This window comes from Pleurodeles waltl, chromosome 3_1, assembly GCF_031143425.1.
Source record: "Pleurodeles waltl isolate 20211129_DDA chromosome 3_1, aPleWal1.hap1.20221129, whole genome shotgun sequence".
In the NCBI taxonomy this organism is placed as follows: Eukaryota; Metazoa; Chordata; class Amphibia; order Caudata; family Salamandridae; genus Pleurodeles; species Pleurodeles waltl.
In genome coordinates this window covers 1,917,841,907-1,917,867,212 of record NC_090440.1, presented here as the reverse complement: position 1 = coordinate 1,917,867,212, position 25,306 = coordinate 1,917,841,907, and the positions used below count along the sequence as shown (strand labels likewise).

The 25,306-nt window shown below is 45.5% G+C and overlaps 1 protein-coding gene across 1 annotated transcript; it reads left to right on the top strand.

Moving 5' to 3' along the window:
• The first annotated feature begins 3,980 nt into the window (after positions 1-3,980).
• Positions 3,981-24,734, top strand: LOC138285774 (uncharacterized). Its single transcript, XM_069226144.1, has 3 exons — positions 3,981-4,266; positions 20,427-20,526; positions 23,769-24,734. The coding sequence occupies exons 1-3, from the start codon at positions 4,120-4,122 to the stop codon at positions 24,374-24,376; spliced, it is 855 nt and encodes a 284-aa protein (XP_069082245.1). The 5' UTR covers positions 3,981-4,119; the 3' UTR covers positions 24,377-24,734.
• The last annotated feature ends 572 nt before the right edge of the window (positions 24,735-25,306 follow it).

Here is a 25,306-nt window from a genome sequence, read left to right as displayed (position 1 = left end):
GCCAGATTCAGACTTTGTCTCAATAACGTGGCCTTAAGACCCCTCAAATAGTATTGCTGCCATTAAGGCAAATTTGTACTTGTCACAACAGAATGCTACTGCTCCATATCCAAGTCAAGAACAAGGCCTGGGTTTTTATTCAGAGGTATCCATAATGCAGAAAGGATCAGTATGCTTTAGGCCAAGGATCATTCTGAACAAAGACAACACATTTGTTCATACAGTAAAGTTTGAAATTTAAAGTCTGCATGAAATTCGTCTTGACCAACCACACAGAGGCTTATCCTGCTGGAAGTTCTGGAGATCATCCCGTCTGAGGTTCCTGGGTTTTTGCATCTTGGGATCTCACACAGTTTCAGGTTCCCTAAGGTGGCAGTATGTTCACAATAGGGAACTCATGTACCACCACTACCTGGATGAATGGCTGATACAAGAACTCTAAATTAAAAAAGTGAGTTGGCATTCTTATGAACCCTTGTACAGTACTTCTCATCCCATCACAGGAGCTGAAATACATTGAGCCAGATTTCATGATTCACCTTTCTTGAAGTCTTCTTATAGACCAGGAGGGCTACCAGGTTGATAAATTGAATGGCCTCTCTCCTTCAGAGGAATGAGAATGTCAGCCACAGATTGCCACCTGATAAAGGGGAGCATGGTGAGTAGACTAAAGAATGCTCCAGCACAACAGATCTCAAACTAGTGCATCTCTCTGCTTCCACAGTGCATGTCCAGATTACTGGAGGTGAGGATTACAGCAGCTGGATGCATTGCCATACCCATGGCAGCTTCAAGTGCTGTATGCCTTCCCCTCTTTCTCCGTGGCTTACTGTCTCCTGTATCAGATCCAAAGAGAAGAGCATCAAGGATTAGGTCAGTAACCTGGAATCACATGGAGTGGCTTCCCGCTGCTGCATCCATTGCAGTGGATGGTGCCCTATGTTGCCCGCCCCTCTAGACTCCAGTTCTATCGCACTGGCAGCTTGGGCTGCTGCTGTAGAAGGTGAAAGCCAGGACTACACTTTTGTTGAGTCAAGGTAAATAGTTGATACATACAGCAGTCTCTGACACTCTCATATGTCTTGCAATGCTAGAGTGAGATGCATTGGTTCTGGGCTCCCTGTATAAGGAGCCCTGTAAAGGGCCTTGGGTTTACAGCCCCTTTCCAACACTTGTGTAAATCAATTCAGTGGGAAATGAGCACAAACGTTTTGAGTTTGCCTGTGGAGAGGTAATCCCAGAATGGCAGGTTATCAACATTTAGTCATCACAGTTAGAAATCTAACTTTTTTTGTATAGTGCTATATCTGATTCATAGCACTGTATTGTATTTTAGTAACAAACTTTCACCTAAGGTGTAATTTCCTATACTTCGCAAGCAGGGCCACTGGAATTATGTGATTGTGCAGCTGCAGCTATTTTCGCATAATTATAGATTTGCTGCATTTGCCACATTATTCATCATCTGCCGCACAATCTGCAGATTTAGAAAAAAATAGTTTCTAGCTCGAACTGCTCAAAAGTTACTAAAAATGCAGCTAACGATGTTGCAGCGCAATGAAAGCCCCATTGCAAAGCTTGACTGGTCATCTTTCTGTTGCCTGTAGCTATAGTTGGAAGTTAAACTGGTGGTAATGAGGTGCACTCAATGCTCAGAAAGTGTTACCAAGTTTAAAAATGATTTACTAATGAAGTAATGTTATTGCAAAATGAGCCACTTTATGCAGCATAAATTGCCTTTTCTTGCTGCATAATTTACTCAATCCTTCCGTATAATTTGGCCCTCTCCTGCTTCATAATACCAGTGGCCCTGTTAGTAAGTACTTCCTTGTTGCGGGGACTGTTGACATTTACTATATTAGCTTTTTACATTTGGGCTACTTTACCTGCTAATAATTAGACACAGTGCTTCCTTGTCAGGTGTAAAATATCTTCTCTCCTCTCTATTATCGTGAGTGGCTTATTGGTAACTAACGTAGCTGCCATTTTTCAAGGAGTGGAATACTTGAAAGAAAATGTAACCAATCTCCTAATTAAATTGTTACATGAATCACTCACATGGAATGCTAAGTGATTTGTTAGCGGTCACACTCAAAAATACATCGTCCTACACATAAAAAATGATCAGTTCACAGTTTCTAGGGATCCGCGATGCTATGGCCTGTCTACAGTGCCATTTTTAGGTCAGCCTAACAACACAGTTTTCTGAGCCACTGTTGTTACCAATTGATTAAAATATACAGAGTGGACATAAACTACTCTCGTCTCGTGCTATGGGTTGTTCGCTGTATCTCTTTGTCTTCTATGGTGTGCTTGAATTCAGAGGAGACTGGCACCCTAAACATTTGGTGTGGCAACCAACCAAATATTTGGGGTACCAGTCGCATGTGGAAGAGAGGGAAAATGAAAAATAAAAATAGTACACTTATCTCCGCTGGCTCGCATCCGGTCCTCGTGCAGTCCCTCGGTGCTCTGAGTGCAGCAACTGAAGTCTCCACACCAATCTAGACGTTGCTCTCATGTTGCTGATTATGTTAACAGCATGAGAGCAGTGCCAGGATTAGCTGGAGTGGTCTGTCTCGATGCTCCAGCAGACACTGGGGGCCTGTGCCTGCTGTCAAGACAGCTGAGTGGAGAGGTTTACACTGCTCATCAGGCTGCTGTCGCAAGACGGCCGGCCAAAATGACATGCGCAATGTAAACTGGTGGAATGAGCATCGCTCCCTTGCAGCCAGTCAGCAGTAGTGGCCCTGCCCCCAAACACCGCTCAGCTGGGGAACGGGAAAAACTAAAATGGTAATAAATGTATTTTATTACCATTTTATTTTTCACCTTTTTTGCAGCGCAGGCAGCAAGGGGGCGACTCTCCTATGTCCTAAGGGAGCGGCTGCTGCGGCTTGAATTGTAATGAATGAGGAACTATTTTGGATCACTTTTATTATTGTTTTACTCAAGACTCAAAATGCATGCTAGCCCTATTGATTTTGCCAATATTTTTTGTTCTTTGGTGTTTCTGGCAAGTAAGACCAGCAGAAATAACTAAGTGAAAGGCCACTGTGCAAACCAAGAATCCACCGAGAATGCACCACAAACCCGTGAACATGGGTCATGATAAGTAGTTGTCTCTAAGAACTAGCATAATGTGCGAGCAGCAGAAGAGCAAAAAATTAAAATACATTCAGAACCAGGCCCACGCACGCAGAATACCACGAGTTTCAGCAATGCTTAAGTTGTAGAAGAGCAAGTGACGGGGCTCAATGCTCAGAAGCTCACGGTGGGAGCACCTGAATGTTGGCATGGCGAACACCAAAGTTCCACATTCTTGCTTCCACCTCATGCATCTCGCATGCACCACCGGAAACTCCCTTCACCTTTATCTCACTCTTGCATGTTCCTGCTTCTTCCTTTTGCCACAGTTTTTACCCTTGGATGTTTATCATCCTCTTTCTCTGGGTCAGTCTGATGAGATAAAAGAAGTACCAGTCCCCAAAAAAATGAGTGGCAATCGGCCCCACTTTCAACCACTGGCTCAAATGAATCACAAATTTACACTGCCCGATCTGGAGTTTGGCGGGTGGTTTAATGTATGTCAGGGCGACGGAATACTTTACTCCTTTACTGTGACTGACACGCCACCCACCAAATTTGGAGTTGTTCATCGGCCCCTTGGACATCTCTAGACATTGGCATGAACTGCTGTAATGGCGGTTTTTGTTGGTGTTAGAAAAGTTTGACAGATGGCACTGTCAAACAAGATGGCTGGTTGTCAAACTTTTACAAAGTTTAAAATTTTTCAAAAATAAACTCCGAAGGTTGGAGTTTGTGTTTTAAAAACGTAAAACTAATGGCCCTGTGATGGGCCGGACTGGGCCGACCCGCACAATGCGCCTGCTTGTTCTGAAGCTTCCCCTGCTGACCCGGAAGGGCCTCCCCGTTCCTCCAATCACGTCGTCCGGTGTCCGCACCAGCGGGAACCTGGAAGTTTAAAGGGCCTGCCGTCGCTTCCTGGAAGGAGGGCGATCGTGAGTGGTGTTCCCAAGAAGAAGACGACAGACGAGACGACCAAGGAAGACGAGGACGACAGGACAACCCCAGACGTGTCCGGAGGATCCAAGGGCCATGCGGAGCCATCCGCTTCGTTCAAGTGTTGCGGAACGAAGGAGAAGAGCAGGAAGCCGGCGGTCCCAATCGGGGACGAAGGAAACTGGCTCTAGGGAGCAGGACGCGAGTACACGCCACACTTCAGGAGAAGCGTGGCAGAAGCAGGTGCGTGGGAGCATCCTGAACAGGGTTAGGGAGGACGGGAAGGGAAAGGAATTATCGAAAAAGGGTTGGGGGCACATTTTAACAAAGAACTCACGAGGGAGGGTGAGCAGGTGTAAAAGAAAGCACGAGGGAGGGTGAGCGGGTGAAAAAGAAAACACGAGGGAGGGTGAGCGGGCTTAAAATAAAACAGACAAGGAAAAGAGGAAAGAGTAAAAGGAAAAGGTATGTCCATAAACTAAAAGACATAAGTAACGGGCACTTCACGCAGAAACAGTATAACGAAGAACCGAGGGAGAGGAAACAAAAGACAAGGGACAGAGAAGAGACCAAGAAGTCACCACAAATAGCAAACAAAGGGAAAGATAGACAGTGGTTAGCAGACAACGGGGAAAAGAGAGATAAAAGAGCGAACTCAAAGACCAGGACGTACCAGGAAGAGGAAAAGGGAAAGACAGAGGCAGGAAGAGAAAGATAAGAAAAACGAATCACTTACCGCAATTATTCTTCTTCTTCCCACATGTGCTTCCTGAGAGTCCTAGAGGTGCAAAAAGAGAAGAAGAAGAGACCATAAATCCCTGCCTGGAGTAGAGACACAGAGAGCGAAAGCAAAACAAGAGATCCATCTACTATCACAGACTGTTATATACAACCAATAAAATACCACTTACCTGTACATCTGACGAGCACTGAATGATTACTAGCGCCAATCCTGCAACAGGCCCCCACACATTGAGAGTTCTCCTGTATTGCGTGTGTCATATTCTTATTTTAACTGTTCCTCACTGCCTGGCAGTGATGGACAAGAAAAGAAAGTTATCCGACCACCCTCAATAAACTGGGTAGAGGGTCAGATGACTTATCTCCGATGGCCCGCCAAAGGAGTATGTCAACGACCGAGTCAGGGTAGGCTCTGTCATCAACATACTGTTTATCTGCCCACCCTTATATTGGGCAGGCAGATGGAGAGTGCGGCAGAAGGGGTGCTGTGTTGCTGCTGCGACAGAGTACCATTTCTGCCTAACTCTAACTTAGCACCACAGTTTGGACACAAGCAGTACAAGCTTTTCTGCGCACATGAACATATAGAGTTTTTTATTACATGCATCGTCTTGCGTGTAAGCTAACGTTTGGCCTATCTATAGTTTTTATACCTTATCTCATTTTCTACACCTAATCTCTTGTGTACTTTTCCCACGCAAAATGGAAACAGCTCCTCCCATTTACTTTTCAGAGCCGAATATACATGTGCCATTTTCCTACAGGTTAACTTTAAACTTTTTTTCTTGTAAATTTGAAAGTGGATTGATGTTAGGGATCCTTTTTTCTTAAACCTTCTTAAAAAGGTTGCAAAGGTTCCAATTTGCAATGTGAAATCTAGAGATGGGCGAACAATTCTGCCCTGCTGGTGGAGTTTTGTCCACTCCACTCGCTACTTGGAGCATGGAGATCCTGCAAAACTCCACCAACCGCCGCAGGGTGGATTTTTTTCTTGTATATGGCTTGCCAACGTTGATGAGTGTGAGTGAGAATTTGAGTCCCTTAGCATTATTTACGGGCACAACAATGCCTCCCAGTGAGATTTCTCAACATGGGTGTTTGCGGCAGGTTGCTGTCATTCGCGTTGAGAAAGCTGCAGTTCGAGTAGAAAATCTACTTGAGCAGCAGGGAGAAGAAGAACCCTTTGGCATGCCACATGGTGCCGTTCTTGGTGATTTTACAGCATGGAACAAGCTCCCAGCGCTAAAAATCAGAAAAAGCAGCGTGACTCTGTGAGATGTTGCAGTTTTTACATAACTCAGCGGAATTCCATGGAGTGAAACTCCACGAGTCCTGTCCAGGCCTAGTGAAATCCCACATGCAGGAAACGATAAGAGCTTCAAGTAGCAAACATAAAGTATGTGAGAATTATGGTTAGGTTTGTGAAAGAAATACTCTGCAACTTCTAACGCCTTTCATGACAAGGCTTAAGGAGCACTGAGGTGCAGAATGAGAAATATAAGTAACAAGAAGGGAATAGTGTGTTACTGCTCTCAAGATATCCTAATTTATTGGCACTCTTGATTCTGGCTCTTGATGTTGTTTACATAGGGTCCCTGGTTAAAGACTGGTAACACTCCGTCCAGACAAACTCAATTATGAGTGTGTTTCAGTGTCCTTGTGCTCCTCGTCTAATTTCTTTGAAACAAGAAGAGATGAAGGAGAGAAAAACAGGGGAGGGAAAAAACAGGGGGCTGTAGGAGAGAGAAACATCACAGCAGGGAGCTGGGAAGTGGAAACAGATTTACTGAGGAATTGGGATAAACAGGAAATGGCCAAGGTCCTTTGCTTAGAGCTTAATGTCTCTCATCTTACCGAGCCCAAGATGATTTCTCATCTCCTCCCTCCCATGACCCCGCTAAATCCCAAAAGAGGGGATGGTACCGCTCAGTCAGTGCACCACCATGCGGTGCAAAATAAGCACGATGCGGAGGAAGACCCTTCACTGTCTTCAGCCCCAGACTCTGAAAACCCCACATACCCACATGTGATAGACAGATTGTCAACTCTGCATTTTTTCAAAGGAAGCTAAAAATGTGTGTTTTCCTAACTACCCTTGTCTGTTGTCTTTCTGTTCTCTTGTATTACTCTCATTTCCTGTTGTCTCTGCTCTAGACATCTGACGCCCTTGGATGAGGGCCTGCACTTTATAAATAAACAAAAGAAATGAAAATAGTACATAATGAACAGAGAGGGTAATGGGGCAGAGAGAGAAGGTAAAGGAAGAGGAGTGAATGGCAGGAGGTACTGAGAGGGCGGTAGTGAGGGGAATGTGGGGCACTGACAGTTGTATGTCAAAATATCATAGTAAACTTATAGCCTGACATGAATATTTTGATTAAATATCACTGTTGAGCTTAGATTTCCTATTATTACCTCTGTTGAGCTTAGATTTTCTTTTATTATCTCTAGTCAGGCAATAGTTTTGTAAACAATATTTAGGATGCCATTTTTTTGCCAGATGATGTTTAGTCCATGATATTGTGATGCCATACCAGACTGAGATGGTAGAAATCAGAACATTTTTGGGAACAATAAATCCAGGATTTGTAAAGCGTGACAAATCAACCATGAGGGTTTCAAGGTGCTGAATTGTAGGCATAGGGGGATTAAGTGATTTGCCCAGAATCACAAGATGTTAAACTGATGCTGAGTCTTGAACCTAGTTCCCCCAGCTCCGAAGTCAGTAGCTCAGGCTGTTACACCACACCCTCTAACACTGGGTTACCTCATTACATTTAATGAGTTCTAACTTTAGATTGGGAGCAGATAGAAATATGCTGTTTACACTCAAATTAATAGTGATTTAAATTTATCTGTAATGGTGAAGTCATATTTTAAGTGACAACTCTGAAAATGCCACTTTTAAACCGTTGGCATTTTCTTGTCCTAACCATCTGTCTCTTCTGCCAGTGCCCTGGGTCACAGGGCTGTGAGTGGCTCTGCTGTTGGGGGTTTGTGTATTGCTTCCAGACAGTAGTGCAAAGCGAGCTTTGGGGTGGAGAGGATGGGCCATCCAGGCAGGATAACTGGAGTGGGGCTATAACGAGACCCACTTACAATTCAAAGGTCTTTACCTGCTGCACACACAAAAGAAGCTGACACCAAGTCTGCGCTACCTTCCTCACCCCCAGACCATTTGGAAACTTGACAGGGGAAGGGGAAGAACTTTTTGGATCTAGATGTCAGGGTAGGACAGGATAGTCCCCCCAAACAATAGCTGGAACCAGGTATAAATATTGGAGCTACCGAGCCACTAATCGGAAGACACCTAGACTTGTAGAAGATTCAGAAGAAGGACTGCCCTGCTGCCAGTGGACTGCCCTGCTGCTTTAAGGATTGCCTTGCTGTCTGAGAAGGAAGATTGGACCTGCTTGCCTTCATCCCAGGGTACACAGAGTGACTTCAGGGATCAGCTGGCTGGTCTGTGTGAGCTACAGGGACACAACAAGCTTCAGAGGCTGACCTGCTGCAACTCAATCTGCAACTGGATATGTCTGAGTGCTGCTGCGGGTCTCTGCTGAAGGGAGTCCTGATCTCCAAGAGGTGCCCCCACTATGCGAGTGGCAGATTCTTGCGGTTCCCCTTTATTCCAAAATTGCTTCCAATATACCAGCTCCAGCATTCTCCATGGGTGTGCCATATATCAAGTACGCCAATATAGTTTCATGTGTGCCTGTTATGTAAAGAATTATATCCAGTATCCCAGTACCAGCATTTTCCATGAGTGTTCTTTGTGGCAATAACAACCTCCTCTATGCCAGTGTATGCCATAGCACGTATACAGTCACCTCCAGTATATCAGGGCCAGTGGCAAGTGTAACACCCTCACACAAACAATGTGTCTCATTCATACTCACAGTCACTCTGCCTTACATTCATTCTCACTCATTCTCAATTGTAGTTACATTCACTCTCACTCACCGTCATCCATTCCCCTTATCACTCACTCTCACTTACTCACTTTCACTTACTCTCACTGACACTCACATAGGCACACATACACAGTCACTGGCAAGAACGCACCCAATATTTTATAGATATGTTTTAGTTACCTTTAACTACCTGGGCCAGTCCACTTCAGGTCCTCATGTGCTGGGTGATTGACAGACCACTGTATCAGAACACAGCCCGCCCCCGCCCCCCCTCCCCCCTCGTCTTGAGCATTGAATTGAAGCAGGAAACTAAAAGTTGAAGCCTGTGAAGTGTATTCACAACGTTGATGCACTATGCAGGTTTCTGTTTTCAGTCACTTGCTTTTTCACCAGCACCTCACAGGGTAGATTTGGGTCAGTGAGGCTCTTGAACCCATCCAACACTGAAAGGAGAATGGAGAGGTTGAGTTTACATCCTGGTTGACTGATACTCCCAGACACTACAGGACTGATGCCTATAATTAAAAGGGAGCCTAGAAGAAGGAGGGCTGACCCAGATGCGCCTAGGGACAAGCCGCCATGGTACATATGCCCAGAACATAGCGGTTCCCGCCTAGACACTGGGGCAGGTTCACTAAGCATAGTTCCTTGGGCAGGGTAGAGGGCGGAGATATTGCTTTGATTTGAACACAATCATAAACGTCCTACTTATTTTACATAGACTGGATCCTACACCAGCCCTCTTCATCCATGGAGCTGTCCACGTTTTGGTTCTGCTTACCATGCCATACATCTTAAGTAATGGGTCAGCCCACATCATCCATTGGCTCTCTTGCACTGTGAGAGATGCGTTTTGCCTGATCACATAGAACCATCCACTTACAAAAAAAGTTCACTTCAGTGCCAGGTTTGTTGGCCCAATACTTTTCTTTTCCTATGTTTTTTCTCTTTCCATTCTTTATATTTGTCCTTTTTTATGTTTTTGGCGCACTTGTGTTTTTAAATTATGTATTCAGGTTACATTTATTCAAAACCAATAAGCATGATACTTTCCTCTGATGTGCATGAAAAGTAAAACAGGGTGCTAGACGCATTCTAACCACTATACTGTTCTATTAAATCATATGTAGTTACTATTTTATACATTTCAAATTATTATTGCAAACACATGGCACCCGCGTTTAGGGAGTGACAATTTTCTACAGTTTTGTATACATTGAAACTTTCATTTCTGTGGCATATCCTTTAAAATAAAGGATAAAGAACGGATCATATTTCCAAGGCCTCTCATTTTGGCTTGCCAATGCTTGTTACTGGTTGATGACCTTTGAGAAGAACTGCATTTGAGAACATTGTGCAGGGAGAGGTATTTTGTAAATTACGCCCCGGACGTGGATCTCAGAGGACTGAAACCTGATGATCTTTTAATAACAAGAAAAGAGTAACCGAGGAACTTCTGCCCAGCTCCAGATTTCTATAGAAACCAACACCATTGGCATCAGAGGCCCATAAAGCAAAGAAAATAGTTTTTCTAGGATTTTTGAACTGAGAGGACAGAATTAGAAGCGAAAAATAACGAATGCCGACGAGTCCGCTGTTTGGCCCCATAATGATTAGATTATCTGTAAATGAAAAGTGACGATTGTCAAAAGAACGATTATGTGTTGATGCGCCCCCTCGTGGCCATAGAGAGTTCTGGTCCTAGCAAAGAAAATTGTAGCTGAACTGCTAGTTTGTGAAAAGTCAGATCACAGACTGTCTTTGAAACGGCTCAAAGGGGGCCCCTGTAAACCACATAGAAAAATAAGAAATTCAATAACAAATGAATGTAACACTTTTCCATGTCAGGGCAAATCTTGATAATTGGATTAGAGACGTGCTTCCAGTTACGGTCTCCAAATAATAAATTATATAACCGCATTCACTCATGTTTTCAGAACAAATCCAGTGCAATTAAAACATTGACCTGTGCAGACATTGGGTCAATTTTCGATTCCACGTCTGTACTACAATTTTATATTCATATATTACAGAACTCAAAAGTTATTATACACAATAAAACACTAAAGGCATTTTACCAGAATTTCTGAAAACCAAATACAATCTAAGCAACGATTGTTTCTCAGTAATTTCGAAAAGATTTAAACAATATCGTCCCCATGTTTCTTACAATCATTTACAGAAACCCCATGATGTTTTGCCTTCTCGAATCATGATGGGGCCGTTCTAGTATTTCTACTATTTCATTGTGTAACTAGGGCTTACATTTTGTAATATAGGACTATAGTATTGTAATAACTGGGCGTGGCTTGCCTCATGACTCTGTGCCTGCACTGGCCCACGTGGCATGTCACTTGATTTGAGCTGAATGAACGCTGGTATAGTATGGGTCATTTGAAAGACCTGACTGGACCAACTGATTAGAGTAACAAAGTCCCTGCTTGGAGATGTTGTACAATTATTTGTGGAAATAGGAAATCGAGACATCACCCATAGTTCTGGAGGGTGTGTCTTCCCAAACAGGGAAGATCATGTTAGATTTTCTTATACTCTGGGACCTCATGAGTGGAACGTTGACAGGAATTCCTCTTCAGTCCTCACTCCACATCCATACTTCCCATCCCTGCTTCTCATCCATCATCCATACGAGCGTGTCCTACAACGGATGCTGTACAGGAGGTTGGTCCTCCTAAGACCTCCACCACTTTGTTCTGAAACGGAGCAACAGGAGTTAAATGGAGCTCAAAATGTGAACTCTTTTTCTACTATTTCAGCATCTCACTTGAAGAGCACACACAAAGGTTCTTCTGTTTGAAGTGTTTGATGTAGTGCTAGCCCAGCTCCAAGCTGCAGTGGAGCACTTTCCAGAGAACGCCGTGTTATTGCAGGCTGAGCATCTAAGCAGGAGGTGCTGTACTTCGTACATTATTGTGTCTCGAGGGGCCAATTGCAGCCAGATTACAGACACCGGTATGCGGTGGCTGTGGGGATGGGAACTTGTAATTGGAACAGTAGTAGACAGCACAGCTATTTTTGCATCACAGATATTTACACATTATGCAACATTAGAGTATTTTCATGTATTTACAGATTCAGGTATACTACAACAAGAGACCCGATTTACAGGGCGTTTTTTTCATTAGGAGCTGTGATTACTCATGGGGATTCAGGATTAAGTTATTCCTACTTTCCAACTCACAGAAAAATCTTTGTGAATTGAGTCCCAGGTGATTTGACCAAAATCGCATCATTTTTATGCAGTGTAGGAGTCTGGCTTGGAAACCCTGCCCTAGAATGAAAGATGAGCATTTAAAGAGACCCTGGAGGAAGGTCTGCAGTTCTGCCTGGGGTGTGGAGGACCATCCACCCTGTTTAGAAATCCCACTATCTGGCAGAGACGCATGTGCGGGAGTGGGATCCACCACTGCTCCCTTCACAGCACTGAAGGTTTGCAGCATTTTGCCGAGTGGCCACTATGTTTAAGATACCACTCAGCAAACGTTTTAGTATTGAAAAAACAAATTCCCAAAGCGGGACTTTGTGTTCTTATTACAAAAACCAAGGAGCCCTGAGGCTCAGGAAATTTGCTGTCTGCGCATGGGACCAACTCTACATTTGTCTTGCCCACGTCTGTCATGTCCACCATGGCAATCGTGAGCTGGGGAAATGAGTGATGGTTGCTCTGCAATCTACAGGGCAGGGCAACCTTCACCTAGACCTAGCTGCCCATCTTCAGATGGGCTGCCATCTCAGAGGTTTGCATGGTGGGACAGAGGAGACTCATCCTATATAAAGACAATGCTTCCCCCAACTCTAAAGAGGGCAGGCCACTAAGAACTGGCTGGGACAGGAGCACCACTGATTTACAGGACTGCTTCTGCTCTGCCAAGCTTTTCATAAGGCCCGAATCCACTACACCATGGGGCATATTTATACTCTCTTTGCGCTGAATGTGCGTCAAAAATTTTGACGCACAATCGGCGCAAACACTGCCCCATATTTATACTTTGACGTCCGACCCCGCGGGCGTCAAAGTTCCACCATGTGCGTCATTTTTTAAAAGGGGGAACCAGCCTTGCGTTAATTATATGCAAGGTAGGCGTTCCCTTCCAAAAAATGACTTTAAGGCCTGTGCGTCTTATTTATACTGTGACGTCATTTTGACGCACAGGAGGGGGCAGGCCTTAAAAAACGGCGCCCAGCCTGATGGGCGCGTTTTTTAACGCCTGGGTCAGGGCAGGCGTTAAGGGACCTGTGGGCTCAGAAGGAGCCCAGAGGTGCCCTCCCATGCCCCCAGGGACACCCCCTGCCACCCTTGCCCACCCCAGGAGGACACTCAAGGATGGAGGGACCCATCCCAGGGAAGGAAAGCTAAGTTCAGGTAAGTATTTTTTTCGTAATTTTTTTGTGGCATAGGGGGGCCTGATTTGTGCCCCCTACATGCCACTATGCCCAATGACCATGCCCAGGGGACATAAGTCCCCTGGGCATGGCCATTGGGCAAGGGGGCATGACTCCTGTCTTTGCTAAGACAGGAGTCATTTCAATGGGGGTTGGGCGTAAAAAAAAATGGCGCAAATCGGGTTGAGGCCAAATTTTTGCCTCAGACCTGACTTGCCCCATTTTTTGACGCCCAAGCTCCATTTTCCCCTACGCTGGCACTGCCTGGTGTGAGTCTTTTTTTTTGACGCACACCAGTCAGCTGCGCCGGCTAACGTCATTCAATAAATAAGGCGCCCGCATGGCGCTTTGGAATGGCGTTAGCCGTCGTTAAAATTTTTGACGCACAACTGCGTTGGCGCAGTTGTGCGTCAAAAAGTATAAATATGGGCCCATGTGTGTCCAACGAAGGGCCAAGAGGGCTGGATCGCTGTCAGATGTTCAGGAATACCACTGAATAAGTAAATTAACTGAATATGGACTAATTGTCTAAGGATGTATCATATGTGGATATTCCTAAAATGTGGGATAGGACGACCCATCGCAGACAACCATGAATTATACCATGTTCATTTCTTACATAATTAAATGTCTTCTTGTGTTTTTTTTTTAACATAATGAATATTGGGATGGATGTACGAAAGAGTTTTGCATTGGCACAGCCAGCAATTTCAAAAGCTCAGGTTTTTTAGGCTGTAAAACCAGAAATCTCTTTAAGAAAAATGAGTTGCCACTGTGTGACTGGATAGAGGGATTGAGTCTGCCGTCTCTTTCAGGCCTCCACCCCTGCACTCACAGTCCTTTAAGTAGGATTCACAAACTGAATTCCTGCCTCGTTGATATTAATGGGGCTAGATTCTGGAAATACTACCTAATAACCTTTTTGCACTGACGAATTACTATGGTAAACATTCAAATGAAAAATAAAAGTGTATTAAAACTAAATATTAGAGAAGAAACAAATCCTACCTAAAGTAATCAGTGCAGTGCATTGAATGTATTATTATCTAAAGAGGGGTATCCTAAATTTAAGTAAAGTCAAAAACTTTGAAAACTTAATTTGTGAGTAAAAATGTTAGTGAGCATATGTGGCAAATGAAAACCATAACTGGGACTGTTAGAGGATAAGTTTGGGAGATAAAGTTACTATCAGGCAACGGAGAATGGCCATCAGATAACCACTCCAGCCAATCAAAAGGCACAGGAGTCAGACACACATACCACAGTGTCCTCTTTTGCGAGGTGCTCAGTCTTAGACAGGGCTAGACAGGTGGCAGGCCAGAGGTGCAGCTCCTTCAAGCGTTACTCTTATGGCTACTGGACCCTCTAGAGGCTGGGTTTATACTGGTAATGAGTTCCCACATCAATCCTAATTACGCTCTTTGTCCTGTGGATGATAATTCCGATTCAGGAACAATCCCAAACGTATTCAGGTATCAGCATTCCAACATCTCTGTGTTTGCCCACAAGATCTTCACCAGATAAAACTGGGCAATCATCTTACTGGCAAGTTGCGCACACTCCGATTCTGTGGAACCCTCAACATGGGGGAACACATGTAATTTGTGCGCAATCCCCATTCTGATTTCTAAAATGTGGAAAGGTGTGGCAATTCCGCAGCCACTGATTGCCACACCCCAATGTATCTCAAAAGGCCAGTGCAAAATTATTGCCCCTAGACCCTTATGTATCAACACATTTCCCCATAGACACAGAATGGGAAAACCTTTCGTGCATCAGGGCCTTAATGTAGCCTGCGCTAGATCAGAAGGAAGAATGACTGAGGGGGTTGTCCTTCCACTATACTCTAATGCACATTGAAGATTATTTCTGGACTCTAGAACGGCTAAGTGACATGTCACATCATCAGGAGCTTGCATCCACTGAGGGACCCAATCCCTTACCAGGATCTAGCTCCAATTGAGAGAGCCAATCTGGTTATCAGATTGTAGTACAGGCCAAGGGAATTAAGGGAACCATCTCATTACAGACTTCTGGATAAAATCTCATATACAGGCTGTGGGAGAGACTCAGTGGCCTGTTTCAGTACTGGCATCTAGTACAGACTGAAGACCTGTCTCATCATTAGATTGTATAACAGTCTTTTTTAGGTCGAGCGCGCAAGCACTTTGACCTGTTGTAAGTATTGTGGGCTTTTAACCACGCTCATCTCACGGCCATTACTTTCATTCGTTCCTGGGCTTGCCTTTCAAAAATTACTTGATGTCATTGGTAAATGTTTACGTTTGTCCTGCCTTGGCGCTGTTCTGTTACTGCCGTGCAGACTGACCCTGACATTGGATTATTGCTCGATTGCCGATATACTTCAGCGTGGGCGAACTATTTTTTTCTTTTGTCTCTCCACTTCGTGCTGCATGGCAGCCATGGCACTCGCAGCGTGAACAGGCACAACAGCGCAAACTCCATCTACAGTACTGGGGCGCTGGTCACATTGTTCCCAGTTACCTAATCAGAGTAATTTCTTGTGACTCTTCCCTTAAGACACTTGAAATTGGTAAATGCTTTACGCATAACAGAAATCCTCAAAGTGAATGTGGCTCTCCCGGCACATCGGGAGAGCTGATACTACAATATTCACTGCACTCTGGAAACACGTCCCATTATGCTTTGCAGGGCATTACTTTTACAAAACATTTTTGCTCATAACTCATCCTGTGGTGGTCCTTGGACAATGGGACCCACTAAAAAGTTGCACATTACACACTCTTTCTATCTAGGACATCTCTGTATCCCCACACTATATTAGTGGGGACCCCAAAATAATACCCCCTCCCACAATTCAATGTCTTTTTAAGTGCTCTTATGGCTGGAACTTTTTCTTTACAGCTGAGAATAGCTTGTGTTTTAAGGGCTTTGTCTGTAATATAATTGCTATACGCCTGCCATCCCTGAAACTGTGTAATGCACTATGGTCTCTAGGGGCTAAATATATGGTTACACTGCATTATTTTCTGCTGTTTTCTTTTAATTTGGTTATTCCATCTAGGGGCTAACTATATAGCTACATGACCCTGATTCTTATAAATGCTGTTTTCATTTTGGTTTCCTCTAGGGGGCGGTTCAAAGCATTACAGTCATATCAACATACTAAAATATTTGTGGCACAGAAACCTGCCCCATAATCATTTACAGGAAATTACTTTTACAGAACATTTGTGTTCATAACTCAGCCTGTGGTGGTCCTCGGACAACGGGACCACCTACAAAACATTCACTGCAACATACTCTTTCTGTCTAGTTCATCTCTGGGTCCCCACAATAGGTTAGTGGGGACGCTGACAAAATAACCCCTACCAGCATTCATTATCTTTTAAAGCTCTCTCATGGCTGGAACTTTTGTTTTACAGCTGATAGAAGTTATGTTTTATGGGTCCTTGTTTGTAATATCATTACAATTAACCTGCTAACCCTGAAAATGTGCAATGCACTACACTCCTTGGAGGCCAAATATATGGTTATATTTCATTACTTTGTCCCATTCTTTTTTTATGCAGTTATGCTCTCTAAGGGCTGACTGTATGGTTACATGATCATTGTTCTACCCAATGCTATTTTTGTTGTGGTGGTCTCAAGGGGCTGTTCTAAGCATTGCAGTCAAATACTATAATATTCCCGGCTCGAAAACTTGCCCCATAATGTTTTGCAGGGCATTACTTTTACAAAACATTTTTGCTCACAACTCAGCCTGTGGTAGTTTAAGACAATGGGACCACCTTTAAAACACTCTTACTATCTACATCATCTTTGGGTCCACACGCTAGGTTATCAGGGACCCCAAAATAATAATTCTTCCCACCATTCAGTGCTTTTTAAGCTTTCTCATGGCTAGAACGTTTGTTTTTACAGCTGGGAGAAGTTTTGTTTTAAAGGCCTTTTTTGTAATACCATTGCAGTTGGCCTGCTAGCCCTAAAAACGTCCTTTAGGGGCTAAGTATGTGGTTACACTGCATTACTTTCTCCTGTTTTTGTATGGGGTTGTGCCCTCTAGCAATATGGTTACATGACCATGTTTCTTACTAATGATATTTTTGTTATTGTGCCCACTAGGGGCTGTTTTGAGCATCACAGTCTAATGCCAAAAGGTCATTTCTGAAAAAGGTTTACATGATAATTGCATATGTTTTAATAATCTCTTCATATTACAATTATGACCATAATTCAGGCCAGTTTAACATCCTTATTACACTATGCCAGTTTTAACAGTCTTGATATGTTTGGGTGACCCTTCTAGTTTATTTCTCCTCTGTGGCTGTCTTGTGTCTTTTTTGGGGACTTGTGTTAACCAGCCAGCAAATCTGATGGTGGGGTGGTGAAAGTGGTATTCTATTGGAATAAGCATTGCAGATTTAAATTAAGATGTTAAATGGCAACATTTTAATTTTTTGCTGAAAATAGATGAAGAAGGTAAATGGAAGTGCTTTGGTTATATGCAGGGCCACTGGAATTATATGGCAGGAAAGATGAAATTATGAGGCAGGGTTGACCAATTTATGTGGCAAGAAAAATCCAGTTATGAATTTACAATGCCAGTAGCTCTAACTCAAGCAAATGTGAGATATATTGCATTGAAAAATGCTTGTTATCAGTTTCTAGAAGGAATGAAGGGAACAGCTAATTACCAGATTCAAAAACAGAACCAAGAAATAATCTGATTACCAGGGTTTCGGAGAAAACAAATCTCATTAATTAAGGTCTGGGTGTGAGTCGACCATTTTTACAGATTGACAGACACTTGTCATCCCCAGACTGTAGTGCAAAAGGAGAGACAAGTACTTAAAAAAAATAAATAGAGGCAAGTAATTCGTAGATATCCACAGCTTTGACTGTAGATGCCTGGGTTGCTGAATACCAAGGCTGCCTAGTCGTGATTCCTCCTCATGCTTCTTTTCACACCCTACTATACTTCCTTTCTCTTTATGTCGTTCTTGCAGGTTCTTGTTCATCTCTGCTTTCTAACTTTTACAATATGTTCCCACCTTTCTCGCCCTTCCTCGTCTCTTTTCCCCATTTGTTTCTCTCTCTTGCTCTAGGACGAAATCTACTGATGAAAAATAAATCCTTATTCCCAAAAAGGAGTGGGGGTGCCCCCCCCCCCCACCTGTAACCACCAGCACAAATTAAGCACTGGGTCTCAGTCCATTACGGGGCTCTGGTGCAGAGTGAATACCTACCACCAAGACTCAGCGTAGGCCGAGGGACCGATTTCTCTTCCATAAACTAAAACAGACTGAGTAAAGAATGTCATTACTAGATTTCAGTGCAGATTTAGAGTCCCTTCTCATAACCAAGATTCCATGGCCGATTCAGTAACCGAGCCCGTTACGAAATATCAGTGTAGACAGAGGGACAACTTCTCTTCCAGACTGTAATATAGAACGAGGGACATTCTCTCCGACTGGCCTCAGTGTGCCCAGTACTGACCCAGATGGAGGGAGTCCGACAGACATGGCAAAAAACATTAAAAGAGCAAAATGAACCATCAGAACACGAGAAATATGAATGATTTCTCTTCACCCTCCCACGGTCCCTCTCTTACAGACTCACACATCTTGGCTCAACAACTCGGTTTGTCGTGAGAAGTGAGATATGACTCCTTGGTTTGGCGCTGAAACATGGAGCACATTACCTCCCGAACAGGATCGCTCAGGAGGATTGGCACAAGATTACACAGCCGCTCATTTCTAGAACGGGGTGGGCTCAGTGGGGGCACAGAAAAGCAGAGAATGTCACTATTAGGAATGGAAGATGTTGAGAAAAGGACCTTGATATGTTCTGGAGAGCATGCACCCATGCCCCGAGCTCCCCATGGAGACTTTTTGCTGTTTTTTATTTTTATTTTTACCTCAGCACACACAACAGGCATACGTGTGGGTTGAGAGTCCCTTGTGACATGAAATGAGTTGCAGAGGAGGGCTCTGTGGTATAGAGCGACACACTTAATGTACCCTCCTTTTTAAGTGTGAACACTATCAGCTTGCCAGGCTGTAGAAGACTGGCAGTGCTGGCAATCATAGATTATAGTGGTGGGGCAGAACTTTCTGCCTGTCACCTGCCAAGGAGCGGTGCCTACTAGCTTTTCTGTGCGTTAAGTTACTCTATCAGTCCCTTGCAACTGGTCCTGCTCCCCATCCCAACTATGTAGAACATAGAAGACTCGCAGGTGTGCATTAATATACATACACAGTAGAAGGTACACGAAGCAAACATGATTCACGTGGCTGTGGAAACCCAGGATTTCATTTGATTTCTTGAACTAACGTGGTACACAATAAGATGGAGGTTGGAGGCAGACCCAGAGAGCAATATGAATAGCAGGGCTTCCCCAAAGCATCCCCGTGGTCCTTTGTAGTGGTACAGATGTTAGGGTAAGGAGGAGAGGAAACAGAGGCTCTTTTTCAAGTGTAGCAATCCCGGTGTGCAATAATAACGCCTCTCCTGGAGGGCCTGCAGCCAGGTATGTGGAGGGAGGGGGGGCAGGACCTCCAACCGTGGTTAAAGTTTTGCCATCATCGGAGCCTGCCGAACAAGGGCAGGGACGGGCTCCTTTGGGAGAAATAGACATGGGGGCTGGCCCTTGTGATTAGGGCAGACCCCCCTCCATATGGTTGCCAGGTGGCTCCACACAGGAGGGGCCAAGTGGGCCCCCTGGAAAAAAGAAAGGGACAGGCCGGTCATGCCCAAGGATGATTCAGGGTGCTGCTTTGGTATGAGCCCCACCTGGGCCCTGGAACTTGGCGCATTCTGGCACCTTGTCAGGTCAAGAAATGCCTCAGGATTGGTCCTCTGTGGCCATTGAGGCCAGGATTCGTGAGCAAAGGAAGGCGGTTGTGGAGACAGAGGAGAGGTGGGCACAGCTGTGCAGGGACAGGGAAGTGGCTCTGGAGAGGGGGCGGCAACCAAAGAGGGAGGTCGGTAGAAAGGGGCCTGAAGCCATTTCATCGCCTAGGAAAGATCAGGGCAGTTGGGTATGGGTCCCAAATGAACAGGAGGTTAGGCAAGAGGCTCATGTGGCTTCGGCGGCCTTCTCTACACCGCAGGAACATGTTGGCCGCGAAGGTGGTAGGCACCACGCAGGACGGGATCAGGACTAATGGAGTGACGTAATGGACGAGAGAGGTGCGGACGACAAGTGTGCGATGGACAGGGAGATAGTGGTGGAACTGGATTAGGAGGATGAATCGGATGAATGGGAAGAGGGGGAGATTCATGAAGGTGGGGTGAGCAAGGAGAAAGATGGGAAAAGGGCACAAGAGCGGCGCAACCCCCTCTTCAATTTCTGTCTTACAGGCGACAGCGGATAGTGGATTGTCGCAGGTGGTGGCACGCAAGGAGGAGCGTGGTCGCCAGGTGCCGACGGCAGCAAACAGGGCAGTGCCCCACGTTCAAGGTAAGGGTGAATGATGGTCTGTATGGGGTGGGGGTCAAGGTACGGTTGTGTCAAAAACACACAAGTCCATAGGGGGTAGGTGATCATTCCATTCACAAGGCACCTGTTTCTAGGACGACACAGGCGGGGGACGGTCAGAAGCTATCAACACAGGAGTGTGGTGACGGCGGACAAGGATGGGGAGGACAAGGTCAGGGATGGGCATAAGAAGAGGCTTCTGTATATGGGCCTGGTGATGCCTTTGGGTTCCCATGTGGCAGACAAAACGAAAGCAAGGATTTGGCGCCATGAGTATGTTGATGTTTTTAAATAGTTGCATAGGGACATAGAGGCAAAGGAAGGTTTGAAAGTGGAGGAGTGGGAGTTAGCTAGGCAACCCAGGGTGCCGATTACCATGGATAATTGGACATCTGCTTTTCTGATACATGCTAGTATATATTGTGAGAAGTTTCCCGACAAGGCCATTGCGCTCTTCAAATACATGGATATCATAAGTAAGGCCCAAATGCATTTTGGGGGTTTTGCGTTGCTGAATTATGATGAGGAGTTTCGGGTGTGGGTGAGTGCGAAACCTGATAAGCCTTGGTGGGATGTGGACTCAGAGCTTTGGATACAGTGGATGGCTTCATCGCATTCGGCAGCCTCGACATTTACCGCTAGTGGTCTCTCTGTAATCTACAAGCCTTTTCAGTCCCATCCCGCCCCAACAAGGGTGGGGATGGGACAACGACCCCAAATTCCTACCTCAGGGGCATGTTGGATCTTCAATAAGGGTTTCTGCTCCAGACATCCCTGTAAGTTCAAACATGAATGCTCTAAATGTGGGGAAAAGCACCCGGTTACGCAATGCTTCTCACTCAATAGCCCAGCGGAACAGTGGAGAGTGGCTAGGGGTAGAGAGATGCAAGGCGGTCCTGCGCCAAAGGGCGCCTACGCCAACTAAGCTTGCGGTATTGCTGCTATGGCTGCGCGTGTATTCGGTTAGGTACATGGTGAACAAGTTGGAGTGGGGTTTTCAAGAAGGGTTTCGAATAGGTTATCAGGGGCCGAGACAAAAGGGATGGGCGGACAATGTGCGGTCGGCCAAAGATATGTCTCAGGTAGTAGCGGACAAATTGGCAAAGGCAGTTGCGGAAGGTAGAATTGTGTGTCCATTCTTCAAGTGGCCTGTGGCTGACTTGATGATTTCACCTTTGGGCGCGGTTCCCAAAAAAGAGACGGGGAGTTTTGTCTCATCCATCATTTGTCATGGCCTGAAGGAGCGACAGTGGATGATTTTATCATGCCTGAAGACACAAGGGTGGTTTATGCGTCCGTTGACTATGCCATTCGGCTCATTCGGGGATGTGGTAGGGGGTCTCAGTTAGCAAAATGCGACATCAAGACAGCTTTCAGGCTCTTGCCCATTCATCCTGAGGATTTCGGGTTATTGGGTCTGCAGCTGGATGGGGCAATTTTTGTGGACAGAGCCCTCCCGATGGGCTGCACCATCTCATGTGCGCTGTTTGAAACTTTTAGTACATTTCTCCAGTGGGTTTTTGTGAAAGCGTGTGGACATCGGGATGTGCCCATTATTTGGACAATTTTTTGTTTGTGGGTAAGGCTGTCTCCGACTCTTGCGGAAAGGCGTTGGCAGGTTTTGAGAGATTGGCTGGGGAGATCGGGGTTCCTTTGGCTCCCGAGGGCCCCAGTTGCGTACTGACTTTTTTGAGGATTGAGCTGGACACAGTGAATTTGGTAGGCCATTTGCCACACGGGAAGGTTGTGGAGATTTTGGAATTTCTGAGACAGGTTCATTCATTACATAAGATTGACTTACGCATGGCACAACAGCTGTTGGATTACCTTAACTTTGCGTGTAGGGTGGTCAAATGGGGTAGGACTTTTTTGCAGGCGCCTGGGGCTTGGCATGTCAGGCGCTTCCCTCCCGCATCACAGGATTCGAGTGTCAGTGGGTTTACGAGAGGATGTCCAAGTGTGGGAAACGTTCTTGACACAGTTCAATGGGGTTTCCATGATTTTCTGTGAGGAGGATATAGTCTGGCAGGTCCAAATAGTTTCGGACGCTGTGGGGGGCTGCTGGTTTTGGCCTTTTTAGGGATGGTAGGTGGTGTGCAGAACAATGGCTGGCACGTTGGTTGCAACAAGGAAGAAGTATCGCTTTTTTTTGTTTTTACGGTTGTTGGTGGCTTTGCCGGTTTGGGGGGACGAACTGACCAACAGGACGGACGTTTTTCACGTGGACAACACGACGGTGGTGGAACTAGTGAACAGGCAGAGGGCGAAGGATGTGAGGGTGTTGCGCTTATTGAGATGTTTCATGCTCAGATGCTTGTTGCTGAATGTTATCTTTAAAGCAGTGCACATTCCAGAGTTTTGAATGTTTTGAAGGGAATTTTTGGGTACACAGTGAGACCATGCTGCAGTCTCGTACTCTGAGTTTTGTGCTGATTTCAATCACGAAAGGTTTGTCGCCAGCCACGATTAGGGGCAAGTTGGCCGGTGTTTCCTTTTATGGAAAATTGTTTTTTTGGTCGGGATCCAGCTAGGGACGATATTCTGGATAGAATGTTGAAAGGATGGGGTAGGACTGGGGGGGTTGGATAAAGAGGCACAGGAACCCATCACATTTGAGCTGTTACATGTGTTACCTGTTTGTTGTTTGGATGCTTGTGAGCTTGCTTTGTTTCGTTGGTATGGTATGGATGTTTTTTGGGGGTTTTCGTGTGTCAGAACGTTTGGGTGTTGGGAAGGATGTAGGCGTGAGAGCGGCTGATGTATGCTTGAGTGGGGAACGTTTGGGCATATGGCTGAAAAAGTCTAAAACAGATCAGCTAGTGGGTTTGGTTGGAGAAAGGGGGGAATGCAGCGGCTTGTCCTGTAGTGGAGTGGTGCTGTTTTCAGTCACAGGTGCATGCAAGCATGGCTGGGGTTTTTAGGCATGCCAATGGCAAGAAGGTTACAGCTTTTCAATTGTTGGCGGTGTTACGGTCAGCGCTGCGACACATAGGGAGAAGGGCACAGTGCTATGGACGCATTCCTTCACAATAGGTGCAGATACCATGGCAGCGCAGCTGGGATGGGATTGGGCTCAGATTAAACGGATTGGTAGGTGGAGATCTAGCTTCTGAGAGCGCTATATGCGGCCTTAGTTAGGAGGGGGGTTTTGTTGGGGAGGAGGGGACGATGATGTATTTGAAATGCTTGGTTGCCAATCTCGTTAAAATGTGTTCTTCTTACAGGCCCCAGGAGTCGGAAGATGGTCACTTGGATGGTGGGCCACTCCTTTATACATTGGGTGGTGAAGTATGTCGAGTGGCAGATCTGTGGACGATCTTTGGGATTGCTGAGTTGCTATCACAAAGTTGTGTGGTGGGGAAAAAGCGGCATGAGGTGGGGTAACCTGCTTCCTTTTTTAACATCCATGATGCCAAACTGGGGTTGCCCGGACATGCTGATATTGCACCTGGGGGAAAATGATCTGGTAAAACTTTCTGGGCTCACCTTACTGCAACATATGCAACGGGATCTGGAGTTGATTTGTCAGAAGATGCATGGTACTTGCGTAGTCTGGACTGAGTTTGTGCCCAGAAGAAAGTGGAGAGGGGCAGTGAAGCATGGGGCTATCGAGAGGGCTCAGAGGAAGCTCAACAGGGCAATGAGGGTTTTTTGCTGGGCACATGGTATTAAAGTTTTGAAACATGAGGACATCACGGAAGGGGACGCAGGTCTGTATCGGGCCAATGGTGTACATCTTTCAGAATTGGGCAATGCATATTATCTGATGGAGATGCATTTGATCATGGGGGATTTGTGGAGTGAAAAGATGTGGCTCAAAGAAGTGGTATAAGGTTGCAATGTTGCAGTTTGCTCGGTCGTGGGGCAGGAAAAACGCCTAACAGGTTTGTGCTGGGTGGCAGTAGATGGGGGAGGGAGGAGAGTCAGATGCGGGCCTGGCCACCCTTCCAGGGGTGAGAAAGAAGCAGGTGAAGGATGATAACGTGGTGATGCCTGAAGCAGGCAGGGAATGTAAGGAAAAAGGGGATGTGTGGGTGAATTGAAGTGGAAGATGAGTGAACTGAGGCAAAGTGAGGGAATGAGTGAAAAAGAGGAATGGGGAGAAGTTAAAAGGGTGGGGGTTTTAAAGTTAAGAGTTTAAAGTTCAGTATATACAATGTTATGTACAACATGCAATCCTGTCCTAAATAAATGGCCTTTTTCACTAAGTAAATCAGTGTGTCAGTGACTGTGTCCCGATGGCCCATCCACAACCCACATGTGAGCTTCGGGAGAGGGCACCCCTGGCTGACATGATCACCACCTGCAAACGTAGTCTGCAGATAACCTGGCACCAAGGAGTAGTGACTGCCTGCCGAGCGCACTGCTCTTGGCATGAGGCCTACCCATACCAGTACACCCCTGTCTGGGACTACGGGGGTAGGTCCGTCTCTTGGCGCACGACCTGTAATTATAAATAACCTTGTATTCTTCCGCCATCATGAAAGTTTAGAGTCACAACCCTCTTCAGTGTGCCCATAAGCCTCCTGTGCACGCAGACCACCGGAACTGACTTCAGAACTGGACATTTAATACCCCAAAGAACTAAATTCTTATTCTACACAGAGGGCCGCTGTACTTTCACCCTGCAGAGCCTGTGTCTGCACTTAAAAAGCCCTTCAGCATAAATACCCGATCACAGTGGATATCCCCTTACGGCGAAATGAGAAGCATCGATGTCAGACAGAGGTAGGTGTCCACTGTGCCGAGCTGGCTATATTTT

Coding starts and splice junctions, on each gene's coding strand:
- LOC138285774 (XM_069226144.1), top strand. CDS start 4,120: ATGCGGAGCCATCCGCTTCGTTCAAGTGTTGCGGAACGAAGGAGAAGA. Junction 4,267..20,426: donor GAGAAGCGTGGCAGAAGCAG/GTGCGTGGGAGC, acceptor TCTGTCTTACAG/GCGACAGCGGATAGTGGATT. Junction 20,527..23,768: donor GGCAGTGCCCCACGTTCAAG/GTAAGGGTGAAT, acceptor TTCTTCTTACAG/GCCCCAGGAGTCGGAAGATG.